Source organism: Delphinapterus leucas, chromosome 16, assembly GCF_059928025.1.
Source record: "Delphinapterus leucas isolate spDelLeu-1000000601 "Yukka" chromosome 16, BTC_Dleu_Yukka2, whole genome shotgun sequence".
Classification (NCBI taxonomy): Eukaryota; Metazoa; Chordata; class Mammalia; order Artiodactyla; family Monodontidae; genus Delphinapterus; species Delphinapterus leucas.
This window is the reverse complement of record NC_143144.1, coordinates 86,899,688-86,921,160: the sequence shown is the minus strand read 5'-3', so window position 1 is coordinate 86,921,160 and position 21,473 is coordinate 86,899,688. Positions and strand designations below refer to the sequence as shown.

The following is a 21,473-nucleotide window of genomic DNA, read 5'->3' as shown; positions in this document are numbered from 1 at the left end:
GAAGCGAGCAGAGTCCCTTTAAAGAGTTTTTTGGTTTCAAGTCAGACAAAGTGAGAACACATGGCCTCTGAACAACATCAGGACAGTCACCAAGGTGCCAGGTGGGGGCGAGGTCTGGGCCTGATGTCCACACCTGTCCCTGTGAAGTGGGGCAGGGCTCCCTGGGGTCAGCAGGAACCCCTCACACTGCAGGCAGGGGATTGCTCCAGGCAGCAGGGGGCAGCACAGCCCCTTGTCCCGAAGCTGGAGCAGCTTGGGGGGTGAGTCACCGACACGCCCACTGAGGATGGAAGAGCTGCCTGGGGTGGGCGGCTGAGGCTGTGGCCTCTGTCCTGTTAGGCCCAGCCTTGTCCGGCCCCTCCCGATGGGCAGTGGGTGGCACGGCCAGCCCCAGGTGTGGCCTGCGGTGAATACCTTTGTGCTGCTCTGCCCCCCTCCCAGCCACCCTACCCTTTCCCTGCAGAATTCCACATGGGTCGTTTTCAAAATTCAGCTCGGACCGCCTGCTCCAGGTGTTCCCCACCCACCCCACCCCACCCTGCTCTGGCAGATGAGGAATGACAGGGTTCCCCTAGGGGCAGGGGTCGGGCAGCTCCCAAGCCCGCTGTTGCCCTGCGGAGGGGGCACCCTGAGCTGGGGGCCTGGACTCAAGCCACAGACTGCTTCCTCTTCTAAGCTGCAGTGCGTGCAGGTGCACCCCAAATGCCACAGTCCGCGCTTCTGCAGCTCAGGCTCTGAGCAGAGGCGCCCACTGGCCCTCCCACCTGGCCCGAGGCCCAGAAGCCCTGCGTCCCTGTCCTGGGCTCTGGGCATTGGGCTTTCCTGAAGGAGACACCTCCGGGTTGCAGGCGTTGACAGCGGGAGGGGAGCGCCCTGTGGGCTTGGGGAGGGGTTCTCTGTGGTGGGGGGGCTCTGCGGGCCCACGCTGGTCCTGTAGGTGGGGTGGGGGACGGGTTCTCTGGGGTAGGGGGCTCTGCGGGCCCACGCTGGTCCTGTAGGTGGGGTGGGGGAGGGGTTCTCTGTGGCGGGGGGGCTCTGCGGGCCCACGCTGGTCCTGTAGGTGGGGTGGGGGAGGGGTTCTCTGTGGCGGGGGGCTCTGCGGGCCCACGCTGGTCCTGTAGGTGGGGTGGGGGAGGGGTTCTCTGGGGTAGGGGGCTCTGCGGGCCCACGCTGGTCCTGTAGGTGGGGTGGGGGAGGGGTTCTCTGGGGTGCGGGGCTCTGCGGGCCCACGCTGGTCCTGTCGGTGGGGTGGGGGCAGGGTTCTCTGGGGTGGGGGGCTCTGCGGGCCCACGCTGGTCCTGTCGGTGGGGTGGGGGTGCCGGTGCTGAGCCCGTTGCCAAGTTCCCTGTTGAGGTCTGGGCAGCAGAGTGTGTAGTCCCGGCAGCTGGGGTTTTTGCCCAAATAGGGACACGTAGCCTTTGAACTTCTGCTCTCAGATAACACGCAATACCAAAAAAGAGAAGTAAAATGGCCAGGAGGATTTGGGGTGGTTCACACGCATCGTTGTGTGAAACACGGTCACGTCACGTATGGGCTCAGGGACACAAGCTGCCTGTGCCCCTTGCTCACTGTGGCCCTGGGGGCTTCTGTCACCCACGCCCGAGATACCCCAAAGTGTGTGCAAACCCCTCCTGCCTTGTTTTCCTTTTTCTGCTGTTCACTTTGGGGGAAATCATGGTCCTTTGAACTTTGACCTCTGGTCTGGACCCACTGTGGGCACCACACCCTTTCACCTGAGGCCTTGACACGCTCTGATGTCCTGCCTTCCCAGGGGCACGTTCAGAGTGAGGCTGGGGTGCCACCGGCCAGCTCAGCTGCAAGAAGCCTGGGTCCCCAGGTACCAGGCCAGAGTGGAGTGGTCCCAGCCTGCAGGGCAGGTCAGGGTGGGCAGAAACTGGGGGCTGGGGGCAGCAGCGGGCAGGCGGCTGCAGACTTTGGCCCATAGCGACCGCATCCCAGAGCTGTCCACTGGGCCTCCACATCCGCCCTCTCCACAGAGCAGGGTCTGCTCCCTGAGCCAGGTGGCTGCCTGGCACCTGGCCAGCGGCCCCACCTGTGTGCTCCCCTTGCCCAGTCTCCCCAGTGAGGCCTCAGGAGGCTGGGAGCAGGGCTGCTGGAGCTTGCGCACGCCTCACACACAGCAGGGCCTCCACTCCCACCCCCACCCCCGGCGGGGCCCCCCGGGCAGCCCCAGCCTGTTTCCTCACCTGCGTGGGGGATGCAATTGCAGGAGTGGCCCAGGTTAGTCTGTCCACCTGCCCTGCTTAATTCAGTCCACGTTGACAAAACTGTGTGCTGAACACTGGATACGGGACACTGTCCAGGAGCCCCAGGGGACAAGAAGGAGACCGGGGAGGCGGGGTGGGGGCGGGACCGCGCCCTCAGGTGCCCAGGCCCGGCCCTTCCTGGCCCCGAGCGGCTGATTGGCCGCGGGCAGGGGGCTGGTCACTGGGGCAGGGCGGGGCGCGAGGGCACGAGCCTCAGAGGCGAGGGGAGGACCAGAGCCAGCCTGAGCACGGAGCACCTTCTCCCCGGCCCCCCAGAACCGTGGGTTCGGATCCGGACCCCGCCCGCACCGCCCGCCATGCACGGCCTTGGGCTCCTGCTGCTTCCTGCGCTGTGGCTACAGGGTGAGTGAGTGCTGGGCGTCTGGCTCTGGCTGGTCCGGTCGCCTGGCCCCCTGCTCCCTGCGCGGGGCTCTGGGCTGGTCTCTGGGATTCGGCGGCGCACAGGTGGCCAGTCGGTGGGGAGGCCCTGGGCGGTGCACACACGAAAACTTCAAAAGGGAAGTGCGTGGGGAAACGGCCACCTGGGCGTTTTCTGCGCTGGAGGTGGGGACCGGCTGGGACAGAACAGGGTGGAGGATCTGGCTGCTTCGGCTCCATTCCGGGGCTTCGGGAGGATTGCCCACCTCCACGGGGAACCCCCAGCTTGGCAGGGAGGGGAGGACCGAGGAGCAGTGGCCTGGAGCCGAGGGATTGGGGGCACCCCAGGGGGTTGTTTTGCCACATGGGGACCTGCCTCTCCTCTGGGGGGACTGACTGTGCTGCTGGCCTTGGCCCCCACCGTAGCTCCTGTGAGCCTCCTGGGGTTCGGGGGGGAGGGCGCTTACAGGGCAGGCCCTCTGCACGGCCTTCACTCCGGGAGGTTTGCCAGATAGCCGTTTACGGAGACACAACCATTAACACCTTGAAAGAAGGAGAAAAGAGTCACCTGGGGAGTAGGTTTCCACCTCTGGGCCTGGGCTGGGTCCCTGCTGTCTGTTGCTGGATACGGGGCAGCTTCTAGATCTGGGCTGGGTGAACCCTGCGGAACAGGGCTGCCAGTTCCCTGTTAGATGCGGTCACGTGATTAGTTGGGATGAAAAATGTCAGCTCTAAGCGCTGGACGGGCAGACCCGCCCCCCACCCCCACCCCCGCGCCCTCCACCCCTCCCCCCGCATCCCCCACCCCTCCCCCCGCCCGGGGCCTGTGGGTGTCCTCGTTCTGAGGGGGAGGGGGCATCCGGGTCACCCCAGGGTCTGGGAGGCAGCCTGGTGGGCTCCTGGAAGGGCAGGCGCTGGGTGGGGTCTCCGTGCACTGCCAGGCGCAAGTGTGCCCGACCCCACCCAGGGCGGGGGTCCTGCGGCCTCTTTCACGCAGAACCCCACTTGGGCTGGGCAGCCAGGGCTCAGAGTCTGCGGTCCCCACGCTGCCGGGCGATTCCCCAAGAGGAGGTGCCGGCGCACAGCAGGCTGGGAAGGGACCCCCAGGGCGGGAGGGTGCCCTGTGCGCCTGCTGACCCCCCTCTCCTGCAGAGGTCGCCCCCAGGGCCACCCTGCCCCACGTGGAGCAGTATGAGGTGGTGAGGCCCCGGCGCCTGCCAGCACCCCGCACCCGCCGAGCCCTGCCCTTCCACTTGGTAAGCCTGGGCAGGAGGCTGGCCTGGGGGTCCCTCCCTGGCCCCTCAGAGCCCGTTTCTGTCTGTGAGCAGGGTGATAGCTCCCCGTGTGCCCAGCGAGCTGTGAGGGGCTGCCTTTGGGGCTGAGGGCCAGGGCAGGCCCCTGGGGAGCTCACAGCCCACCTGGGCTGCCTTTCTCCTCCCCCCACCCCCACCCCGGGGCCTCACCTTATTCTTCCGTGTCCTGCCCACCCTTGGGCAGGGCCACAGCCGCCCCGCCTCGGGGTGGGGGGTGCCGGCCGGGCTGCCCTGTCTTCCTTTCAGGAGCTCCGCCGGCCGCGGCCACTCCCCAGTTTCACTCCAGCGATTAGTCAGACTCCTCCAAGACTGGAGGGGATGGCTCAGCAGGGCGCTAGCTTACGCCTCTCGGGCATTTGGGGCCGGGCTGGGACTCCCCAGGGCGCCTGGGGGCACTCCTGAGACCTGAAGCGTGTGCGCCTGCGCGTGCCCAAGTGTGTGTCGAGGACAGCCCCGTCCTGACCTCAGGGTGCGGGCACAGCGCACGGTGTCCTAGGGGTCAGCTGCGGCTGGGGGCGCCCCTCCAGTCGGGCCCTGGGCTGGAAGGGGCGGGGCCTCGCAGGGGCGGGTCACCTCTGCCGCCTGGGTTCTAAGGCTGCCTGTCAGGGGCTGTGTCCCCCCTCCCCTTGCTTCCCGGTAAGGGGCATTCTTCTTCTCCCCGTGTGGACTTGTGAGGAAACCACCGAGGCCTGAGGCACCCGAGGCGGTTCTGGGTGGAGCTCCCCACCTGCCCACTGCCTCCGGTTTGACCCGAGGCCCCACCTCCCCCTACTGGCCCTGTGCTACCCACCCCCAGGTTTGAGGTGGGCGTGGCCGGGCCCCTCTCTCTGGACCCCTCCCTTTTCTCCCGGCTCAGGGCCTGTACCCGGAGAGTGTGAGCTACGTCCTGGGGGCCCGAGGGCACACCTTCACCCTGCACCTTCGGAAGAACAGGTGAGCAGGGGCCTAAGCCTGTAGCCTGCTCCCACCCCTGCCCCCGGCACACCTGTGTCCTGGGCATACAGCTCCCTGGCCCAGCCTCTCCTCCACACCAGAGGTGGCTTCTGGGGCAGGCAGGTGGGGCCCAGAGCATCACGGGGGCTCTTTTCCAGGGACCTGGTGCGCTCGGGCTACGTGGAGACCTACACGGCCGCCGATGGCTCCCAGGTGACAGAGCAGCTGCTGAGGCAGGTATGGCCCCCCGAGTGACCCCCCCACCCAAGGCCGGCAGTGGCGGTGCAGGGAGCGCGGGCACTGGCAGTGGAGCCCTCACACCCTCCTCCCGCAGGACCACTGCTTCTACCAGGGCAACGTGGAGGGGCACCAGGGCTCCGCTGCCAGCCTCAGCACCTGTGCCGGCCTCAGGTGGGTGCTGCCGACCAGGCGGGGTGCGTCAGGACATCAGGGCCCAGCACTGTCTCACTCTCCAGCGAAGTGAACTGAGGCCAAGAAGGGAGGGGTGGGCCGGGGGCACCTACTGCCCTGGGGTTCCTCGCTAACTCAGAGCCATGGGCTCCGCTCTGCCTCAGGGGCTTCTTCCAGGCTGGCTCCACCATCCACCTGATCGAGCCCCTGGATGGGGGTGGGGAAGAGGGGCAACACGCACTGTACCAGGCACAGCACCTGCAGCAGAAGGCCAGCACCTGCGGGGTCAACGACAGCAGCCTGGAGACCATCCTGGGGCCGCGGGTCTCGGCGGCCCTCAGGCCCCGGGTGAGGGGAGGCCCTGCCCGCTGCTTCCGCGTCCACTTGGCCCCGTGCATCCCCAGACTCCTGAATGCCCCGCGAAGCGGGGGTGCTGCCTGCCGCCCCCGTGGCTGGGGTGGGCCTGGGCCTGGCTGCACGCTGGCTGCAGAGCCAGCTCCTTAGTCTGCGTCAGAGCCCCCCCCAGCTCCCACCAAGGCTCCCCCAGCGCTGTGGGGCCAGCTCCGGGGCCTGGAGATGCTCCGTGTGCGCAGACGGGCTGAGGACAGGCGGGCTGTGGCTGGGTGGCTGACCGGCTTCTTGTCCCCACTCCTCAGAACTGGCCAGTGCCCCGAGAGACCCGCTACGTGGAGCTGTTCGTGGTCACGGACAGCACAGAGGTACCGGGGGCGGGGGCGGGGGTTGGTGTGGGTGCAGGTGGGCCGACAGGCTGCAGCTGAGGGTCTACTGTCCTCCAGTTCCAGCGGTTGGGGAGCAGAGAGGCTGTGCGCCAGCGGGTGCTGGAGGTGGTCAACCACGTGGACAAGGTGGGGGCCGCTTCGCTCTGGGGGCTTCCTCTCAGCAGGGGCTGCCGGGACCCCGCGGCAGCACACACCCAGCCCAACAGAAACCCTGGCTGTAGAGGCCTGTTGGGGCACCTGGAGAGGAGGAGAGGGCTGGCCATGGGGGGCGCCCGGCTGCCAGTAGAACCATCCGCCAGGTGATGGGGGGGCTAGGACTCTGCCCCAGCCCTCGTGACCTGTCCCATCGCAGCAGACGCTGGGGGGACCTCTGGCCCTTGGCTGGCCTCACCATTGGAACCTGACCCTCGGGGCCCCCTGCCCTCTGGCAGCTTTATCAGGAGCTCAATTTCCGCGTGGTGCTCGTGGGCCTGGAGATGTGGAACGGTGGGGACAAGATTCACGTCAGCACCCAGGCCGACACCACACTGAACAACTTCCTGTCCTGGCGGGTGCAAGACCTGGCGGGGCGGCACCTGCACGACAACGCGCAGTTCGTCACGTGAGTGGGCGGAGGCCACGCTGTCGCCAGGACGAGGGAGACCCAGGGGAGGCAGGTTCCGAGGTGGCCACGAGCAGACACTGCTCTCTTTCCCAGCGGGGTCGACTTCGCAGGGACCACCGTGGGACTGGCCAAGGTGTCCGCCATGTGCTCCCAGGACTCGGGGGCTGTGAGTGGGCGGAGGCCACGCTGTCGCCAGGACGAGGGAGGCCCAGGGGAGGCGGGTTCTGAGGTGGCCACGTGCAGACACTGCTCTCTTTCCCAGCGGGGTCAACTTCGCAGGGACCACCGTGGGACTGGCCAAGGTGTCCGCCATGTGCTCCCAGGACTCGGGGGCTGTGAACCAGGTGTGGGGGATCCAGCTGGGTTTGCTGGACAGAGGCTGGAGCTGGCCACTGGGGGTGGGGGGGAAGGGAGTGGGGATCGGAGCTTGAGCTGGGGCCTGCGAGGGGGGGCCTCAGGACTCAGGTCCACCTGCTGGACACCTGAGCAGCTGCCTCTTCCGAAGGATGCACTGACGCTTTAGGTTTGAAGAAGTGATGTTGGCAGGAGGCACCGCCGAGCCCCTCAGCCTGCTGGGGGCGGGCGGGGGACTGGCCACCAGAGTGACCCCAGCCAGCATGGCCCCTCCTATAGGACCACAGCCCGAACCCCATCGGCGTGGCGAGCACCATGGCCCACGAGATGGGCCACAACCTGGGCATGAACCACGACGAGAACATCCAGGACTGCTACTGCCCGGTGCCGCAGGACGGCGGCGGCTGCGTGATGGCGGCCAGCATCAGGTGAGGCTTGGCCCCAGCCAGCCCGCCCGAGGGCCTCCCGCCCAGCAGGGGTGTCCCAGGGCACGGACGGCTGGCCGCCCCCCCCACCCTTCTGATGGCAGGGACTCCCCTCCCCGCAGCTCCAACTTCCCCAGAAAGTTCAGCCACTGCAGCCGGGCTGACCTGGAGACATTCGTGGAGAAGCCCCGGACGGCCTGCCTGGTGGACGCCCCGGACCCCGACCGGCTGGTGGGCGGCCCCGTGTGTGGGAACCGGTTCCTGGAGCGTGGGGAGCAGTGCGACTGCGGCGCCCCCCAGGTACAGGGCCGGGCCCCGCCGCCACCCTCTGCTTTCTGCCCACCGCCCACATGGGGGGCCGGTCCCCATCCACAGGCTGGGGCGACCGTTCCTGACCCCCGGGCGCCCTGCGCACGCACAGCGACACCTCCTGTCCTCTGGCACCAAAACGACTGGCAGGGCTCGTGAGGGGGAGTGACCAGACCACCCGAGGGAAGGGCCTGGGGCCAGCCCAGCGTGCAGCCCGCTCAGACCTTCGCTGTTGCCCCCGCCCCCAGGACTGTCAGAACCGCTGCTGCAATGCCAGCACCTGCCTGCTGGCCAAGGGGGCTGAGTGTGCCCACGGCAGCTGCTGCCACGAGTGCAGGGTGAGCCTGGGGTTCTGGGGCACAGCAGCAGGCGTGGGTGTTCGGGGGCCTCCTGTTCCCTGGGTGAGCTCGGCTCTGCTGAACCAGGTGAAGCCAGCCGGAGAGCTGTGCCGCCCTGCAAAGGACCAGTGTGACCTCGGGGAGTACTGTGACGGCCGGCAGCCCATGTGTCCCGAGGACGCCTTCTGGGAGAACGGCACGCCCTGCCCGGGGGGCTACTGCTACAACGGGGCCTGCCCCACGGTGGCCCAGAGGTGCCGGGACTTGTGGGGGCCAGGTGAGGCGGGCATGGGCCCCGGTCATGGGCCCCTCAGGCCTGCCAGGGTGGCTGCTGGTCCTGAGTCGAGCGCTGACCTGCTCCTGCCCCGCAGGCGCTCGGGTTGCCATGGAGACGTGCTACAGCTACAGCATCTCCACAGGCTGCAAGCGCGGGATCCCCCTGGACTTTGGCAGGTGAGCGTCCACCCGTGGCCCGACTCCCCTGGGTCCAGGGCACGGAATGTTTCCACCAAGAGAGTCCTCTGCACAAAGGAGTCCGGGAGCTGAGTCAGGAGCCTCTCCGGGGGCCTACCTGGCCCTGCAGGACCCCCAGGCCAGAGCATGCTGCCCTTTGGGAGAGTGGGTCACTGTGGCTGGGCCGTGGACCCCTGCAGGTGGACCCAGGGCCTCACCCACAGCTCCTGGTGCGCTGAGCACGGTTGTGAGCACCGCGCAGGGGTCCCCGCGGAGCTGGCTCCACGCACGTCCCTCTGTCCTCAGGGTCAACAGGTGTGGCACTCTGTTCTGTGAGGGGGGGCAGAAGCCCCCGGAGCGGAGTTCCTGCACCCTCACCTCCTCCTCGGGTGCTTGCCAGGCTCTCGTCCAGGACAGCAGCAGCGTGTATGAGCCAGTGCCGGAAGGCACCAAGTGTGGCGAGGAGCAGGTGGGCCGGACGTGCCTCTCGGTTGGGCTGCTGGACCCCAGGGCGAGCTGCTGGGGCCCAGAGCAGGGCGGTGGCGGCTGGAGGAGGGCTCTGTTCTGGGGAGAAACTCGGGAGGCGCATGGGGGGTGCGGGAGAAGACCCTTCTCAGTTAATGGGTTTGAAGACTATTTGTCCTGCAAGCCCTCTGGGGATGGGCAGGGCCAGTCCTCTGTGGCCCTGGTGGCAGCAGAAGTCTGGCCGGGCAGTGCCTCTCCCCGTGGCCAAGGCCGGCCAGCAGATGGGCTGCGGGCGAGGCCACCGGGGGTGTGAAGGCTGTGGCCTGCCCCTCCGAAGCCCAGACACAGGTTTTGGGTCCACTCTGGTTGATGGTGGAGAGCTGGGGTGCTTCAAGCAGGGGTCTAGACTGGCTGCCTACGGAGACCCCCACTGCCCTCCAGGTTTGCTGGAAAGGCTTCTGCCAGGACCTCCGTGTCTACAGATCCAGAAACTGCTCTGCCCGGTGTAGCAACCATGGGGTACGTGGGCCCAGGGGATGGCCTGCCACCAGCCCTTTGGGCTTGAAAGACGCTCAGACTGTGCTGAGGATAGCCCAGACAAACAGAGGGCAGAGGCTGGTGCCCTGGGACTGTGCCAGGAGCCTGCTGAGGCCTCCTGAGGCTGGAACTGACAGGGATCTGGGCATCCCTTGTAGACACGGAAGCCCAGGTTAGTCACAATGCTGGTGGACACGTGGGCCAGGCCGGTCTGATGTGAAGTGTCCTATTCTGAGCTCTTAGTAACCTGTGCTGTGACGCTGGGGAGGTCAGAGCTCTGAGGGCTTGAAACCGGGGGGCCTGGGGCAGTGCCCTCCCGCCTGCCCCAAAGTTGTCCTGCCCGTCCTGCGGCAATGCCTGCTTTGCTCAGAAAGTCCACAGCGTCCCATCAGAGCCATCCTCCCTCATCCGGGGAGGGGCTGCTGCCGTTAGCACATCTGACAAAACCTGGGTGGTGGCAGTCCTGGACCCCTAGCTTGTCCTCTGTCAGTAGGGGCCCCAGCAGAGCAGACGGCGCCTCAGTGGGCACTGGGCAGTGCGTCAGGTGGGGGTCTGGAGACCCTGATGCCTTGGTCGTCCCCCAGGTGTGCAACCACAAGGACCAGTGCCACTGCCACCCGGGCTGGGCCCCGCCCTACTGCGCAGACCTGCTGTCTACTGTGCGCACAGGTAGGCAGGGCCCGCCCTGCCCTGCGCCTTCACACACCTTCACAAGCCCAGGGGGATCTGGCTGCGGGTCCTGCCTTTTCTCAGGCCACCTGGGAGGGGCCGAGAAGGAGGCCATGTGCCCCTAAACCGTGAGAGGCATGTTGAAGATGTGGCCTTGCAGCCCCCGGCATCCGGACCCCAGGATCCTGAGTCCCCACCTCGGCCCTACAGGAGAAGGGGGGCCCGTCCCAGAGGGAGGGCTGCAGGGGCAACGAGGGACAGCACCAGCTCCTTGCTGGGTGCTCAGCCCCGTCCTGGGCCCGGGAACCTCGGGGCCTCCCACCCCCACAAGTGTCTTCCTCCCCAGCGGTCAGGCCTACAGGGCCTGGCCTGGCCGCACCCACATCACTGAGGGCCTGGGGCTGCCCACCACCAAGCCCTCCAGCTGGTCCCCTGAGAGCCCAGAGTGCTGGCGTCATGTACCAGTTCTCAGGGCCAAGGTCCTCAGGTGGTCCTGGCCTTCGCAGGGGGCCCAGGGCTCAGGGCTGTTGGCGTGGCCAAGGAGGGGGCGCCTTCCTCAGGCCCCTCCTTGGCCCCAGGCTGGCCTGGACATGCGCTAAGCTGCCCGCGGGCCCTCCCAGCCCCTGCTGCCTCAAGGCACATCCGGCCCTGGTGGCACCTGGCCTCCTGTGTCCCCACAGCGTCCCGGAGCCTCCTGGTGGGCGTGCTGGTGCCTGTGGCTCTCCTGGTGCCTGTGGCGCTGACCTTGGCAGGCGTGGTCATCTACCGCAAAGCCCGGCGCCCCGTCCGAAGGAGGTGAGCGAGCTCTGGGCTTGCAGGGCGTCAGCGTGTGTGCACAGAGCGAGTCGCCTGCTCGCACTGCTGGAGGGGGAGAACGCACTCTGGGCCCCCTGCCTTCACTGACACGGGAGCAGGTGTGGGTCGTGGTGACAGGTTGGTGATGTGGAAACTCAGAGAGGACCCCGTCTCCCCCTTGCACCCCACCGCCCTCGGTGGACAGTGCGCTCTGAGTCTGCCCTGGGCTCTGGGTGTCCCCGGTGCCCACTCTGGGGGGACCTCGACCCCCACGCTGGCCGCAGCAGGACACACTTGCCCAGTGGCCTCCAAGTACCTCCTGCGGGCCCACCTGGACCCCAGAGCCAATGGGGCCAGGACATGTGAGGCTGCCTCTCTCTCTGCGCGCGGCTGTCACTGGCGCACCCCGACGGGCAGCTGCAGCTGTGGGCCTCTGGCCAGGCCAGGGTTCCCATGCCCAGGAGCCCCAAGTCCCTGGGCTGAATCCTGAGGCCAGGAAGCACTGACCCATCTTATTTCTCCCCAGGAATGTGGCGCCCAAGACGGCCATGGGGCTCTCCAACCCCCTGTTCCACGAGGGGCACAGGACACCGGTGAAGGGCAGGGCCCCGGCTCCCACCAGGAGGCCCCGAGAGCCGGGCCTTTCCTCCCACCCCAGCCAGCCACCCAAACCCACGGCTTCCGCAGTGACCCCTAAGTGGCCACCTCCTGCTGTAAGCACCAGGCATCCCCAACGGGTTCCCCAGGCCACCCCCAAAGCTCAGGCCAGGATGCAGTACCCAGGGGCTTAGAGTGGCCACCACGACCGCCATTTAGAGGCAAAATGAGGCTTTAGGACGAGTGGTCTGAGGACCCGCAGGAACTGATGACAGAATTGAATCTGAGGCTCGAGGCCTCTGCAAAGTCCACCTCGGGGCGGTTTTGAGGCCCAGACGCCCTTGCTGCCGTGCAGCACCTCTGTGCGTCCCCAGGGCTGTGGGAAGGGAGCATAACTCAGGGCCCTGCCCACCCCCTGTGCACACACGGGCCTGTGTTCTTCCCACTCTGGGAGGGGCCGGAACCTTGGGTCCTCATCTGGGTGGGGGCAGCTCCGAAGCCAGGGCTCCGTGGAGGTGGCTGCCCTGAGACCCAGGCTCACGGCCGGCTTCCTGCAGCCTCCAGCCGCTATGTCCAGCCCACCGTCCCCAGTTCCTGTGTATACCCAGCAGGTCCCAGGCCAGGTGAGTGGGGGGCTGGCAGAGGGGCCGTCCAGGTGGCATAGAGCAGATCCTGGGAGGCGGAGGGTCTGGGGCTGGCTTTGGTGGGCCAGGGACCCTCGGGTGGTGGCCACTGCACCCTCAGGGGCCGACATGAACTGAACCCAGGGGAACTGGGGTCCTGACCTCTCCTCCCCTCCCAGCAGCTCAGACCTGCTCCTCCCACCAAGCCCCTCCCGGGGCTGAAGGCCAAGCAGGTGAGAGGACCCCCGGGGGAGGGGCACAGGGGTGTGTGGGGCTCTGGGCTCCATCGTTGTGCTCCCTTTGGTTTGAGGCTTCAGGGGTTTGGGAAGGGTCTCTCCCAAATGTGAGTCACTGCCGCCCCAGCAAGCCCCCTGCCTTTGGGCTCACTCGGGAGGCCCTCCCGCCTGTCCTGAGGTCTGGCCCTGGCGGGTCCCCTTCTTTGCTGGGAGCCCCGTGGGTACTGCCGAGGGTCCTGCGCACCTCTGGACAGGCACACGCACCGCCCGGCAGGTGGGGAGGTCACCTGCTCTGGCGAATTGTGAGGCAGGGAGACCCAGGCTCCTCTCTCCGCCCACCAGGAGCCTGGGGGGCCCGCGGCAGCCTGTCCGCCGGCCGGTGTGGAGTCATCACTTGGTTGCAGTGGTGTCTGCAGGGCTCTAAATCTCAGTAGGGCCCGTCTTCCCTTAGCGGTTAATGTCGTGGGGATACTTGGAGCAATGCCCAGCTGGTTACTTCCTAAACTGACCCACGGTGCCTCTGGGGGTGGATCTCACCTACCACAACCATTACTGTGGCGTTTGCTTAACGGAGATTCTCTACTTTTTGCTTTTTATTTTGAATTAATTTTAGAGTTACAATGAAGTTACAAAAATAGTCCGTAAAAAAGTCTTAGGAGGGGTTTTGACAGGCCAGACAGGGAAGGGGGTGGGCAGAGAGATTTCTGGCCACGGAACTGGTGGCAGCCAGGGAATTGTGCTGGGGGAGAAAAGTGCAGGCGACTTCTGCCCCTCTGCTCAGCAGGGACCTTCTCGGTGTGCTGGGCCCACCCTGTCCCTCTGGCGCTGGAATGAGCTGCCTGGGCTGAGCAGGGCCCCTGCTGGAGGCCTTCCGTCTCCACTCCAGCCCTGGCCCCAGGAAAGCTGAGATGCAAACAAATGCAAATTCTAGTAGTGGATCCTTTGCTTTAGAGCTTCTGAAGACCCCCATTCTGGCAATTTAAGAGCTTTTCCTGGGTCATGTTGGGGGAGGGGGGAGGGGGGAGTTGAGGGAAGAGGGCAGGGCAGTGAGATAAGCCGATGGGCCCAGGAATGGGGGCCCTGCCACATCTGGGTTTCATTCGGGGCAGTGGCAGCTGTGGGTGGGGAGGGGGTTGGGGGCACTTTTCTGTAGAGAGCTCAGCGAAGAGAAACATGCAGGCCGACCTGGAGCAGAGCAGAGCATCCAGGGAACTTTCTAGAAGGTGCTGGGAAGCTGGCGCCCTGGCCCAGCTGGCTATCAGCTGTGTCTGCCTCCTTCCAGGTCGTCAAGCCAACCTGCACTCCACCGATGCCACCCATCAAGCCCAGGGCCGGAGGGGCCCAGCCTGGACCCACTCAGGTGAGGCCCTCACACACAGGGCAGTGCCCAGCTGGCTGCCTGGGGCACAGCCCTGAGAGGATGTAACATCCGCCCTCTACTCTGTCAGAGGACTTTTCAGTGCTTGCCGCTTCTTCCAGCTGTTACTGTGTCTTTTTCTCCACTAGTGTAAGTACAGAAGTCTATTCTTGATAAAGCATCAGCTGTTAATACCCGGGCTGTCTCCACTCGGCTCTGAGCTCTGAGCACAGTCATATCGTTGGATGAACTGAGGATCCAAATTTTAAGAAAAGTAAACAGAAATTAGATTCAGTTGTGCTCTTTGTAGCAGATGGTTTTTAATGTCAGTTCTTTCTTCCTTTTCCAAGGGAGTTGTTGCCCCAAAGGTTGCTCTGAAACCCCCCATCCAGAGGAAGTGATGGGGCCCGAGCTCAAAGCACCCTGGGGGGCATCTGTGCACCTGTCTGGACGTTGCCTATGATCATGTGACCTCGCCACCAGCACCGACAGACCAGCTGCCTGGCCCCAGGCCCTCCGTCGCCCTCCCTGAGGGCTGGGTCCACTGTGAAAAGTCCTAGCGGAAGAGCCAACTCCTCATGGCCAAGGTCACTCTTCAGCACCCCACGGTCACAGCCCAGGCCCTCTCCGCCCAGGACTCCGTGGTCGGGCCCTCGGCTGCTGTCCTGACCTCAGGAACGGGGGCCAGGCCAGTGCCTTCTCACCCACGTGTGTCTCCTTACTGCCCCTGGTGTCTTGTGTGGGTCTCTGGAAACCTCAGATGCACATTCAGTAGGCTGAAAACTTTAATGAAGTTTTTGTGTTCTACAATTAAATTATTGATCAAATTCTAAATGACGGGAGATCGGTGGAAAATGTTGCATGCGAAACAATGTGGAATTTATAAGATTTAAGAGTCCAATGCTTGTTAAAATAAAACTCTGCTGTAAATGAGTAAGGTCAAACTTTCCCCTTCTTTTCTTCTTAGACTTTATCGTAAGCCCTCCTCTGCTTAAACTAAGTAGCTCGGTCCGCCCGCGCGGAGCGGGCCGCTAGCACCCAAGGTGGCCGGCGCCCCTCCCCTTCCGACCCCGCTCCGGTCTCCCGGCAACGGCCCCGCCCTTCCGCCGCCGTCTCCCGGCTCCACGGGGGGCGCCGGCACGCAGGGCGCCGCCAGGCCGAGTACCTCGGCCCGGCCGCCGCTGCTGCCCGGCGCCCTCCGTGGCCTCAGAGACGCCTGGCTGGACGCACTGACGCTCAGCCGCCGCAAAGCGCCACCTGGCCCGGGACTTCAGCGACGGCGGTGAGGGCGGGGCGGCGGCCACGACGGGGCCGGGGGCCCGGGTGACCGCCGGTTGTCCAGGCCGCAGGGCCGCCGCCCGTCAGCCGGTTCCTGGCGCTCTCTGCTCAGGGGAAGAGCGCAGCGGTCATCCCTCCCGGCCAGCAGGAGCCCCGAAGGAGATGTGCCGCTAGTCGGGACGGCCAGGCAAGGGCCGCGGCCCCGGAAGGGTCCCCGCTCCCCGGACTCCCTGCAAAATGCAGACGACCCCAGAGGCAGGGCGTGAGGGGCCTCTGGAAGGAGTGGGCAGGACGTGGGAGGGGCGCTGCCTCGATGGCCCCAGAAGGAGGAGGAATGCGGCAAAGCGAGGGGCCAGTTCTGTGTTCAACCTGGCCACGGGAATTCCTCCTGTCCCAGGACCCCGCGTTCCCCGGGGGAGGATGCAGCAGACTGGGGTCCTCCTAGCAGCTCCTCTGACACCACGGGCTCTCACAGCCCCTCCCCTGGGGCGCCCACACCCTGCGGGTGCTCCCTGGAACTTCTGTCCTCATCCACCTCGGAGGCCCTGGATGACTGATGATTTAAGGAATCCAAGGGCTCTTAGCTCACCTCTCGCCCCTGCCCGCTCCACCCCAGTGATGCTGGCCGAGATTGTGAAGCTCTTCCACCCCCGGCTTGTGGACCTGCACAACTATATCCCCACCTGCAACAAGGACCAGAAGCTCAGCAACTGGAGCATTCTCAACAGGCAGGGCTTTGCGGCAGGCTTTCCGCCCCCTGCCTTTTCTGCTGGGGCCCCACTCCTCACTCTCCAAGGCTGTCCTGGACGGGCAGCCTCCCCCCAGCCCCTCCCAGCCCCTGGGACAACTTTTCAGGCTGTGTCCCTGCTGTGGGTCTCCCTGACACTGTCCAGTGCAACCTGGGGCTCCTGGGGGCTCCCCGCCAAGAGGACAGCACTGGTCAGCTCGACACCCGCTTACCGGGGCACCAGCCTTGCCCTCTGACTGCGTGTCCAGATCATGCTGACCACACCTCTCGCTCACCCGCCCACCCGCCAACAGTTCTGGGTGACAGGCTCTGCTCAGGCCTAGCAGACACAGCAGTATGTGGGCCCCTGCCTTCGTGGGGCTGTACGTCTGTGGGGAAGACAGATAAACAAAGAGATGGGACCAGTGTCAGCTGTGACAAGTCACATGAGGGACAACGAGGCAGAACCCATGAGGCGGTGATAGTGAACAGAGTGGGGCTGCAGTGGGGAGGGGATGTCACCAAGGGTCCTCGGAGCACACTGCCCGTGGAGGGGTGGGATCACTGCCGTGGCAGGGTTGAGGACTTATTCTGAGGAGAGAGGGGACTTTGGGGGAGGTGGAGGAGGGGTGGGCTGCCCCCGCCCCCAGAGGCGAGAGGATGGCAGCTGCAGGCAGACGTGGGGAGAGGTCAGGCTCTGAGCACTTTGGAGGTGAGCTAGGAGGACTTCCGCCCAGAACAGAGGAGACTCAGGCAAGAGGATGTGTCCTCTGCAGAGTCCCTGGGACACTTATCGGGGAGGTGGTGGCCCAGGCTGGGACTCACCTGGCCTGAAGGCACAGGGCACCATGTGTCCTGTGACCCCTGATGGGGTAGCCGGGAACGAGACGGCCACGGGTCTCTGTGGGTCCCGGGCCCTCTGCATGGAGGCGAGCCAGCCCTGCCGCCCGGCTCTGCAGGGCGGTCTGCTCTGAGGGCTGTACCCTGCTTCCTCTGCGGGAAAGTCCTCCACAATCTGGGTTTCTGTGTCTCGGAGGAGGAGATCCGCAAGGTGGTGGCCGCCACGCCTGGGGCCATGGAGCCAGTCTTGTGTACAGTGAGGGATAAGGTGGAGGCGGGCAAGGACCCGCCCGGCAGGGCTGGACGTGTGGGTACCGTCGTACAGCCTTGGAACCGGCTGAGAGTAAAACCAGGAAACAGGTGGGGATGAAGCCCCTGGGCCCCACGGCCCCGGGGCCCAGACTGCAGTGAAGTCTCGGCTGCACTGCTGGTGCGGCCCCAGGCCAGGGCCCCTTCCAGCCTGACCTGTCTGCTTCCCTTTTCAGAAGCGCTCAGGCCCAGCGTCCCCCAGTGAGCCCCTCCCTGCTCCCTGTCTGTGACTGGGAGACCCAGGCAGGCCTGTCGGTGACAGGAGCAGAGTCAGCCCCTCCTGCCGGCCTCCCTGCACAACGTTTGAACCCTCTGCAGGACCCAGGAGCCTCCAGTGGCGACATTGACAGACCATGGGTGGGGCTCACCGCCTCTGCACACGCTGGTAATGGCCAACCGCCCCCCCCAACAAGTGGGCACCCCCGGGCCCTGTCCACAGGCCGTGCGGGGTGGCCGTCGTTCAATGGTCACCTCTCCAAACGGGGAAGCTGTTCAGAGGCACCAAGGGCTGCGCCTGGGCACCACGTTAGGCCTGACTGTGCCCCCGTGGCGCTGTGTGGGCTGAGCCAACCACCCCACCACGCCCCTGTGTGCCCCTCTCCCAGCCGGAGGCCCTGAGCTGGCGGTCGGCTTATCTCGCAGGCCTGCCGAGCCCCTCAGCGCCCTCCGGGGCGGAGACCCTTGGGAGTCAGAGGGCTCCAGAGGAGACGGGCTGCTGGGCATACAGAGGGTGGGCCCCATCTCGAGCCCTCTGCCCCCCCAGCCCCACCTCCACTGGCCCGCGGGCCGAAGGCCCCGGGTTTGCCTTTCAGTCGGGGCCCAGCTGGCGAGCGCTGGCAGCTCCTGGACCCTGGGCGTGCTGCAGGAGGCAGTCAAGGTACAGGCCTGGGCGCCCCCCAAGCAGCCCGGACTGGTGTGCGGCGAGGCGGTGAGGGGCAGGCGGGGCCCTTGACCGGGACCCACGTTTAGGTGGATTATTTAAATACAGGACGTTCCGAAGATATCTAGAAGCCCCCATCCCCACGGACTGACCACCCAGCTTCACTAGTTATCAAAGCCTGGGGCCCACGAGCCAGGGGCTGCAGACTCACAGGCGATGCCACCGGATGTGCTGGACAGCAGCCCAGGGGCCATGGGGCCAGGTCAGGGAGCAGAGGCACATCCCTAAGGTGCACACCTGGCTCTGGGACGCAACCTGGTTCTGGGATGCAGCCTGGCTCTGGGGGCACAGCCTCTTCCCCTCTCTCTCACCAAGGGTCTCCAGCATTCCTGGGTTCAGGAGGTGCTCAGGTCCCTTCACTGCCGCACAGAGACCACTGCGTGCTCCCCCAGCACCCTGGGAGCACAGGCTGCATCTTTGGGCCCAAGACAGTGGGGGGTGGGGTGGGTGTGCAGGCCGAACATGTCGGGCCTCAGGGTCCGAGGGGTTGTCAGGAATAGTGATGACAGCATGGTTCCCGAGGGCTGCGCGGATCTCCACTCAGTTTTCTTAAGGAAGCAGGGAAGTGGTGTCATCGTGTGGTTTGCGTGTGCTGGAGAGCAGAGAGGAAGCCGTGGTAGGGACGAAGCTGCTGTCTCGCACCCATGGCCGTGGCTCTGGCCCCTGGGCTAACACAGGGGGCCCTGGCCTCCGTGGGCCCTTGAATAACATGGGTTTGAATGGCGTGTGTGTTTTCCAGTAGATACGCACCACGGCGCTGCGCTGTGTGTGCTGCAGACCCAGGGTGCAGGACTGAACGTAAAGCTGTAGGCGAGTTATTGGCTGTGCGGGGGGTGCTGTTTGGCACCTCTAGCATCCCGCGGCCACTCCTCGCCGCATTGTTCAGCTGCCAGCTGTGTTTTATTTTATGAAACCCAGAGGGGAAAACAGTTCACCTGCCACTTAAGATAGCGACACAGTTAAGTGCCCTTCCTGTGACTGTCACTGATGTAAGATAAAGCAGGCGGGGGGAGGGCCGTGGAGGGGCCTGGATGTGCCGGGCCGGAGTCTCCTGCATGGACTGAAATTAGAACTGGACACGCTCAATCGGCATGCTGCCTCGGGACGCCCCTGGCCTTCGCAGATTGTCACTGGGGAGAGGTGTGGCCAGGCCGCATGGGGCGGTGGCACACTGGGCCTGCTGGTGCACCCTGTCCAGGGTCCTCGGAGGGGTCTGTCTGCTGAGAGGCCGACCCCCTGCCTCGGCCAGCTGGAGCCATCTGTCCTTGGACACAGCATCTAGGGGGCAGATGAGCTTTTCGAAATATTCTCTTTTTCACCCACTTGAGGGAGGCGGGCTGTGTGTTCCCAGCAAGGGGAGGCTTGCGCCATGGCCTCCCTTGGAAGGAGGCTCAGCAGGGCCAGCGGCTGCACTCGAGGCAGGACCGCTGAGCAGGGGCACTGGGTGGTCCCTCCCAACCGTCGGTCTTCACGGGAGCGTCTTCTTGGCTGTTTCCCTTCAGAACTGAGCCCTGCACATGGCGTTGCACCATCAGCAGGCGTGCTCCAAGGACCTGCCTGGGGCCGGGCAGGGGCTGCAGAGCAGATAGGCCGGGAGGCTCCCAGTCTCAGCCCGTGGCTGGCAGGACCCAGGGGTAGGCTGGATGGGATGGGGGAGGGAAGCCAGCCCCTCCCTCTCGTGTCCTGCCCTCCATCACCCTGGGTCCCTCAGGCTCATTTCGGGGACCCACATCATCTCCGTCCAGGGTGCCCCACTCGAGGGCCTTTGGTCTGACCACTGGCTGTGTGGCCTTGTAGCCCGGGGCTGAAGCTGCCCAGCTCCAGAGGGTGGACACGTGTCCCTCAGGGACGTGTGTTTTCCTGCAGGTCCTGCAGATGAAGGCGGCCAGGCTGGAGCACCTGCTGAAGCTGAAGGACCAGCGAATTGGAGCTCGTGCAAGAGACCAGCCCCAGTGATGGAGGGACTCCCAGGGCCAGAGGGGCCATGCTCCCCGTCCACCAGACTCGGACCTTGAACCCACACGGAACCCCCCCAGACCAGGTGCTTCCGGGTGTGGCCGCACGCCGTCCAGCAGGCTCAGAGCGCCGCGGGGGCCCGAGCGAGTGTGTCCACAAGCATGAGGCCTGGGCCCGTCCCGGCTGCGCGTCTCAGGGCTCCCAGCCGGTGTGGCTCCCCTGCGCCCGAGACTGGTTTGGACATGAAGACTTGGGTCCGATTCCCCGGAGGCCCTAAGCTGTCCTGTCATCACTGTGTCTGTGAATGTGGAGGGTCTGCGGTGTGCTCTGTGCCGTGGGGGCCCGGGGGCGGCAGCATTGCTTGTCAGCTCACCTGAAGTCCCCGAGGACCCCGGAGAAAAAGCTTGCTGGGAGGTCGTGTGCCCTGAAGAGAGCCTGTGGGGACCGGCAGAGCCTCGTTGTAATCACCACGCTCTGCTCTGGAGGCCAGGGGGTCAGAGCGGAGCCAGGACCTGTGCGACGGGCCTCACCCAGGCCACATGGGGCCCCTGGCCCTGGACGGGGACTTCAGGGCAGTGGGTGGGTGTGGCTAGGTGCCCCAGACGCTGAGGGGGGCTGGGGGTGGGGACAGGGGCTGCCTCCTGCTGGCTTCCGTGTCCTGGCATCCAGGCTGGGGGGCTGGGGGGCACCCCAGAGCCTTGGTTCTGCTTCCCGCTCGCTGACTCACATCCTGGGCCCCTGCAGGGTTTCAGGAAGCGGCGTCAGAGCTGAAAACCTCTGTCAGGGTTTCAGGGCTGCTTCCAGCTCTGAGTCAGCCTGCATCCTCCCTGAGTCAGACTGCGCGGCCGCGGCCCCATGGCCCACGTCAGGGCCATGGCGCTCCGACGGCGGGCTCCGAGGCCCTTGCGGAGAGAATCAGGGCTTGAGCTCCCTAGAAGCACGGCTGAGGCCAAGGACCTGCTCCCTCCGGGAGGGGCCCTGCCTCCAGGAGAGCCTGGATGGGGCCATCTCTGAGGGTTGCCCTGGACACAGCCTCAGGGGGGCAGCACGTTGTGGTGGGGGTAGCAGCCCTGCCTGTGGAGCCAGGACCGCAGGATCCGTGTGCTGGGTCTTCCAGACTGCCTACCGCGGGATTCCGGGCCACAAGCAGCCCCTACTGATTCCTAGTGTCAGGAGCTGGCAGGCCCACGGAGATGAGCTCCCGCAGCCCGGAGCTCAGTGTCTTGCCAGCTGGGCAGGAGTCTGGGTGTGGTGCGGGCTCCCGCAGCCTCCCTCCACCTTAGTACAGCAAGGGGCTGCCACTGTGTTCCAGGGCCAGACACCCAGACGCGCACACGCGGGAGGCTGGCTGGCCCTTTGTTGAAGCAGGAGCCTGCAGTGGGCATCGCACATGTGCCTGTGTCAGGGAGTGCCCATGTGCTCGCTCACCAGCGGAGGTGGCCATGGGGCTGGCCCGGAGGCTGGGCTTTGGAGACAGAGGGTGGAGCTTGGGAAACAGCCCAGGGCACAGGGCTGCCCTGACAGGGACCTGGGAGCAGGTGCTGAGCTGCAGGGGCCAGAGGTGGGCCCCGGATCTCTGGCCTGCAGACGAGCCCACAGGTGGCCCCTGCAGGGGTCCC

General features: G+C 65.8%; 2 protein-coding genes across 5 annotated transcripts; both read left to right on the top strand.

The window, feature by feature from the left end:
- Positions 1-2,495: 2,495 nt before the first annotated feature.
- ADAM8 (ADAM metallopeptidase domain 8) lies at positions 2,496-14,737 on the top strand. Of its 4 annotated transcripts, none has more exons than XM_089898390.1 (24): positions 2,497-2,630; positions 3,798-3,901; positions 4,815-4,891; positions 5,050-5,128; positions 5,226-5,302; positions 5,467-5,650; positions 5,959-6,021; positions 6,100-6,168; positions 6,474-6,643; positions 6,909-6,990; positions 7,280-7,428; positions 7,548-7,725; positions 7,983-8,072; positions 8,160-8,349; positions 8,444-8,525; positions 8,832-8,994; positions 9,432-9,509; positions 10,112-10,196; positions 10,877-10,991; positions 11,518-11,704; positions 12,146-12,211; positions 12,394-12,444; positions 13,730-13,807; positions 14,155-14,737. In XM_089898390.1, the coding sequence occupies exons 1-24, from the start codon at positions 2,585-2,587 to the stop codon at positions 14,203-14,205; spliced, it is 2,514 nt and encodes an 837-aa protein (XP_089754516.1). In that variant the 5' UTR covers positions 2,497-2,584; the 3' UTR covers positions 14,206-14,737. The 4 variants fall into 4 exon arrangements, with proteins under 4 accessions (XP_089754518.1, XP_089754517.1, XP_089754516.1 ...); XM_089898389.1 differs by having other exon boundaries at positions 12,391-12,444; XM_089898392.1 differs by lacking the exon at positions 9,432-9,509 and having other exon boundaries at positions 2,496-2,630; positions 12,391-12,444.
- A 486-nt stretch (positions 14,738-15,223) lies between these two features.
- LOC149747352 (uncharacterized) lies at positions 15,224-20,664 on the top strand. Its single transcript, XM_089897372.1, is given in 7 exon segments — positions 15,224-15,815; positions 16,814-16,956; positions 17,135-17,173; positions 17,175-17,299; positions 17,596-17,688; positions 17,751-17,886; positions 19,696-20,664. Coding segments are annotated over 7 exon segments (1,191 nt in total). The 5' UTR covers positions 15,224-15,319; the 3' UTR covers positions 19,855-20,664.
- The last annotated feature ends 809 nt before the right edge of the window (positions 20,665-21,473 follow it).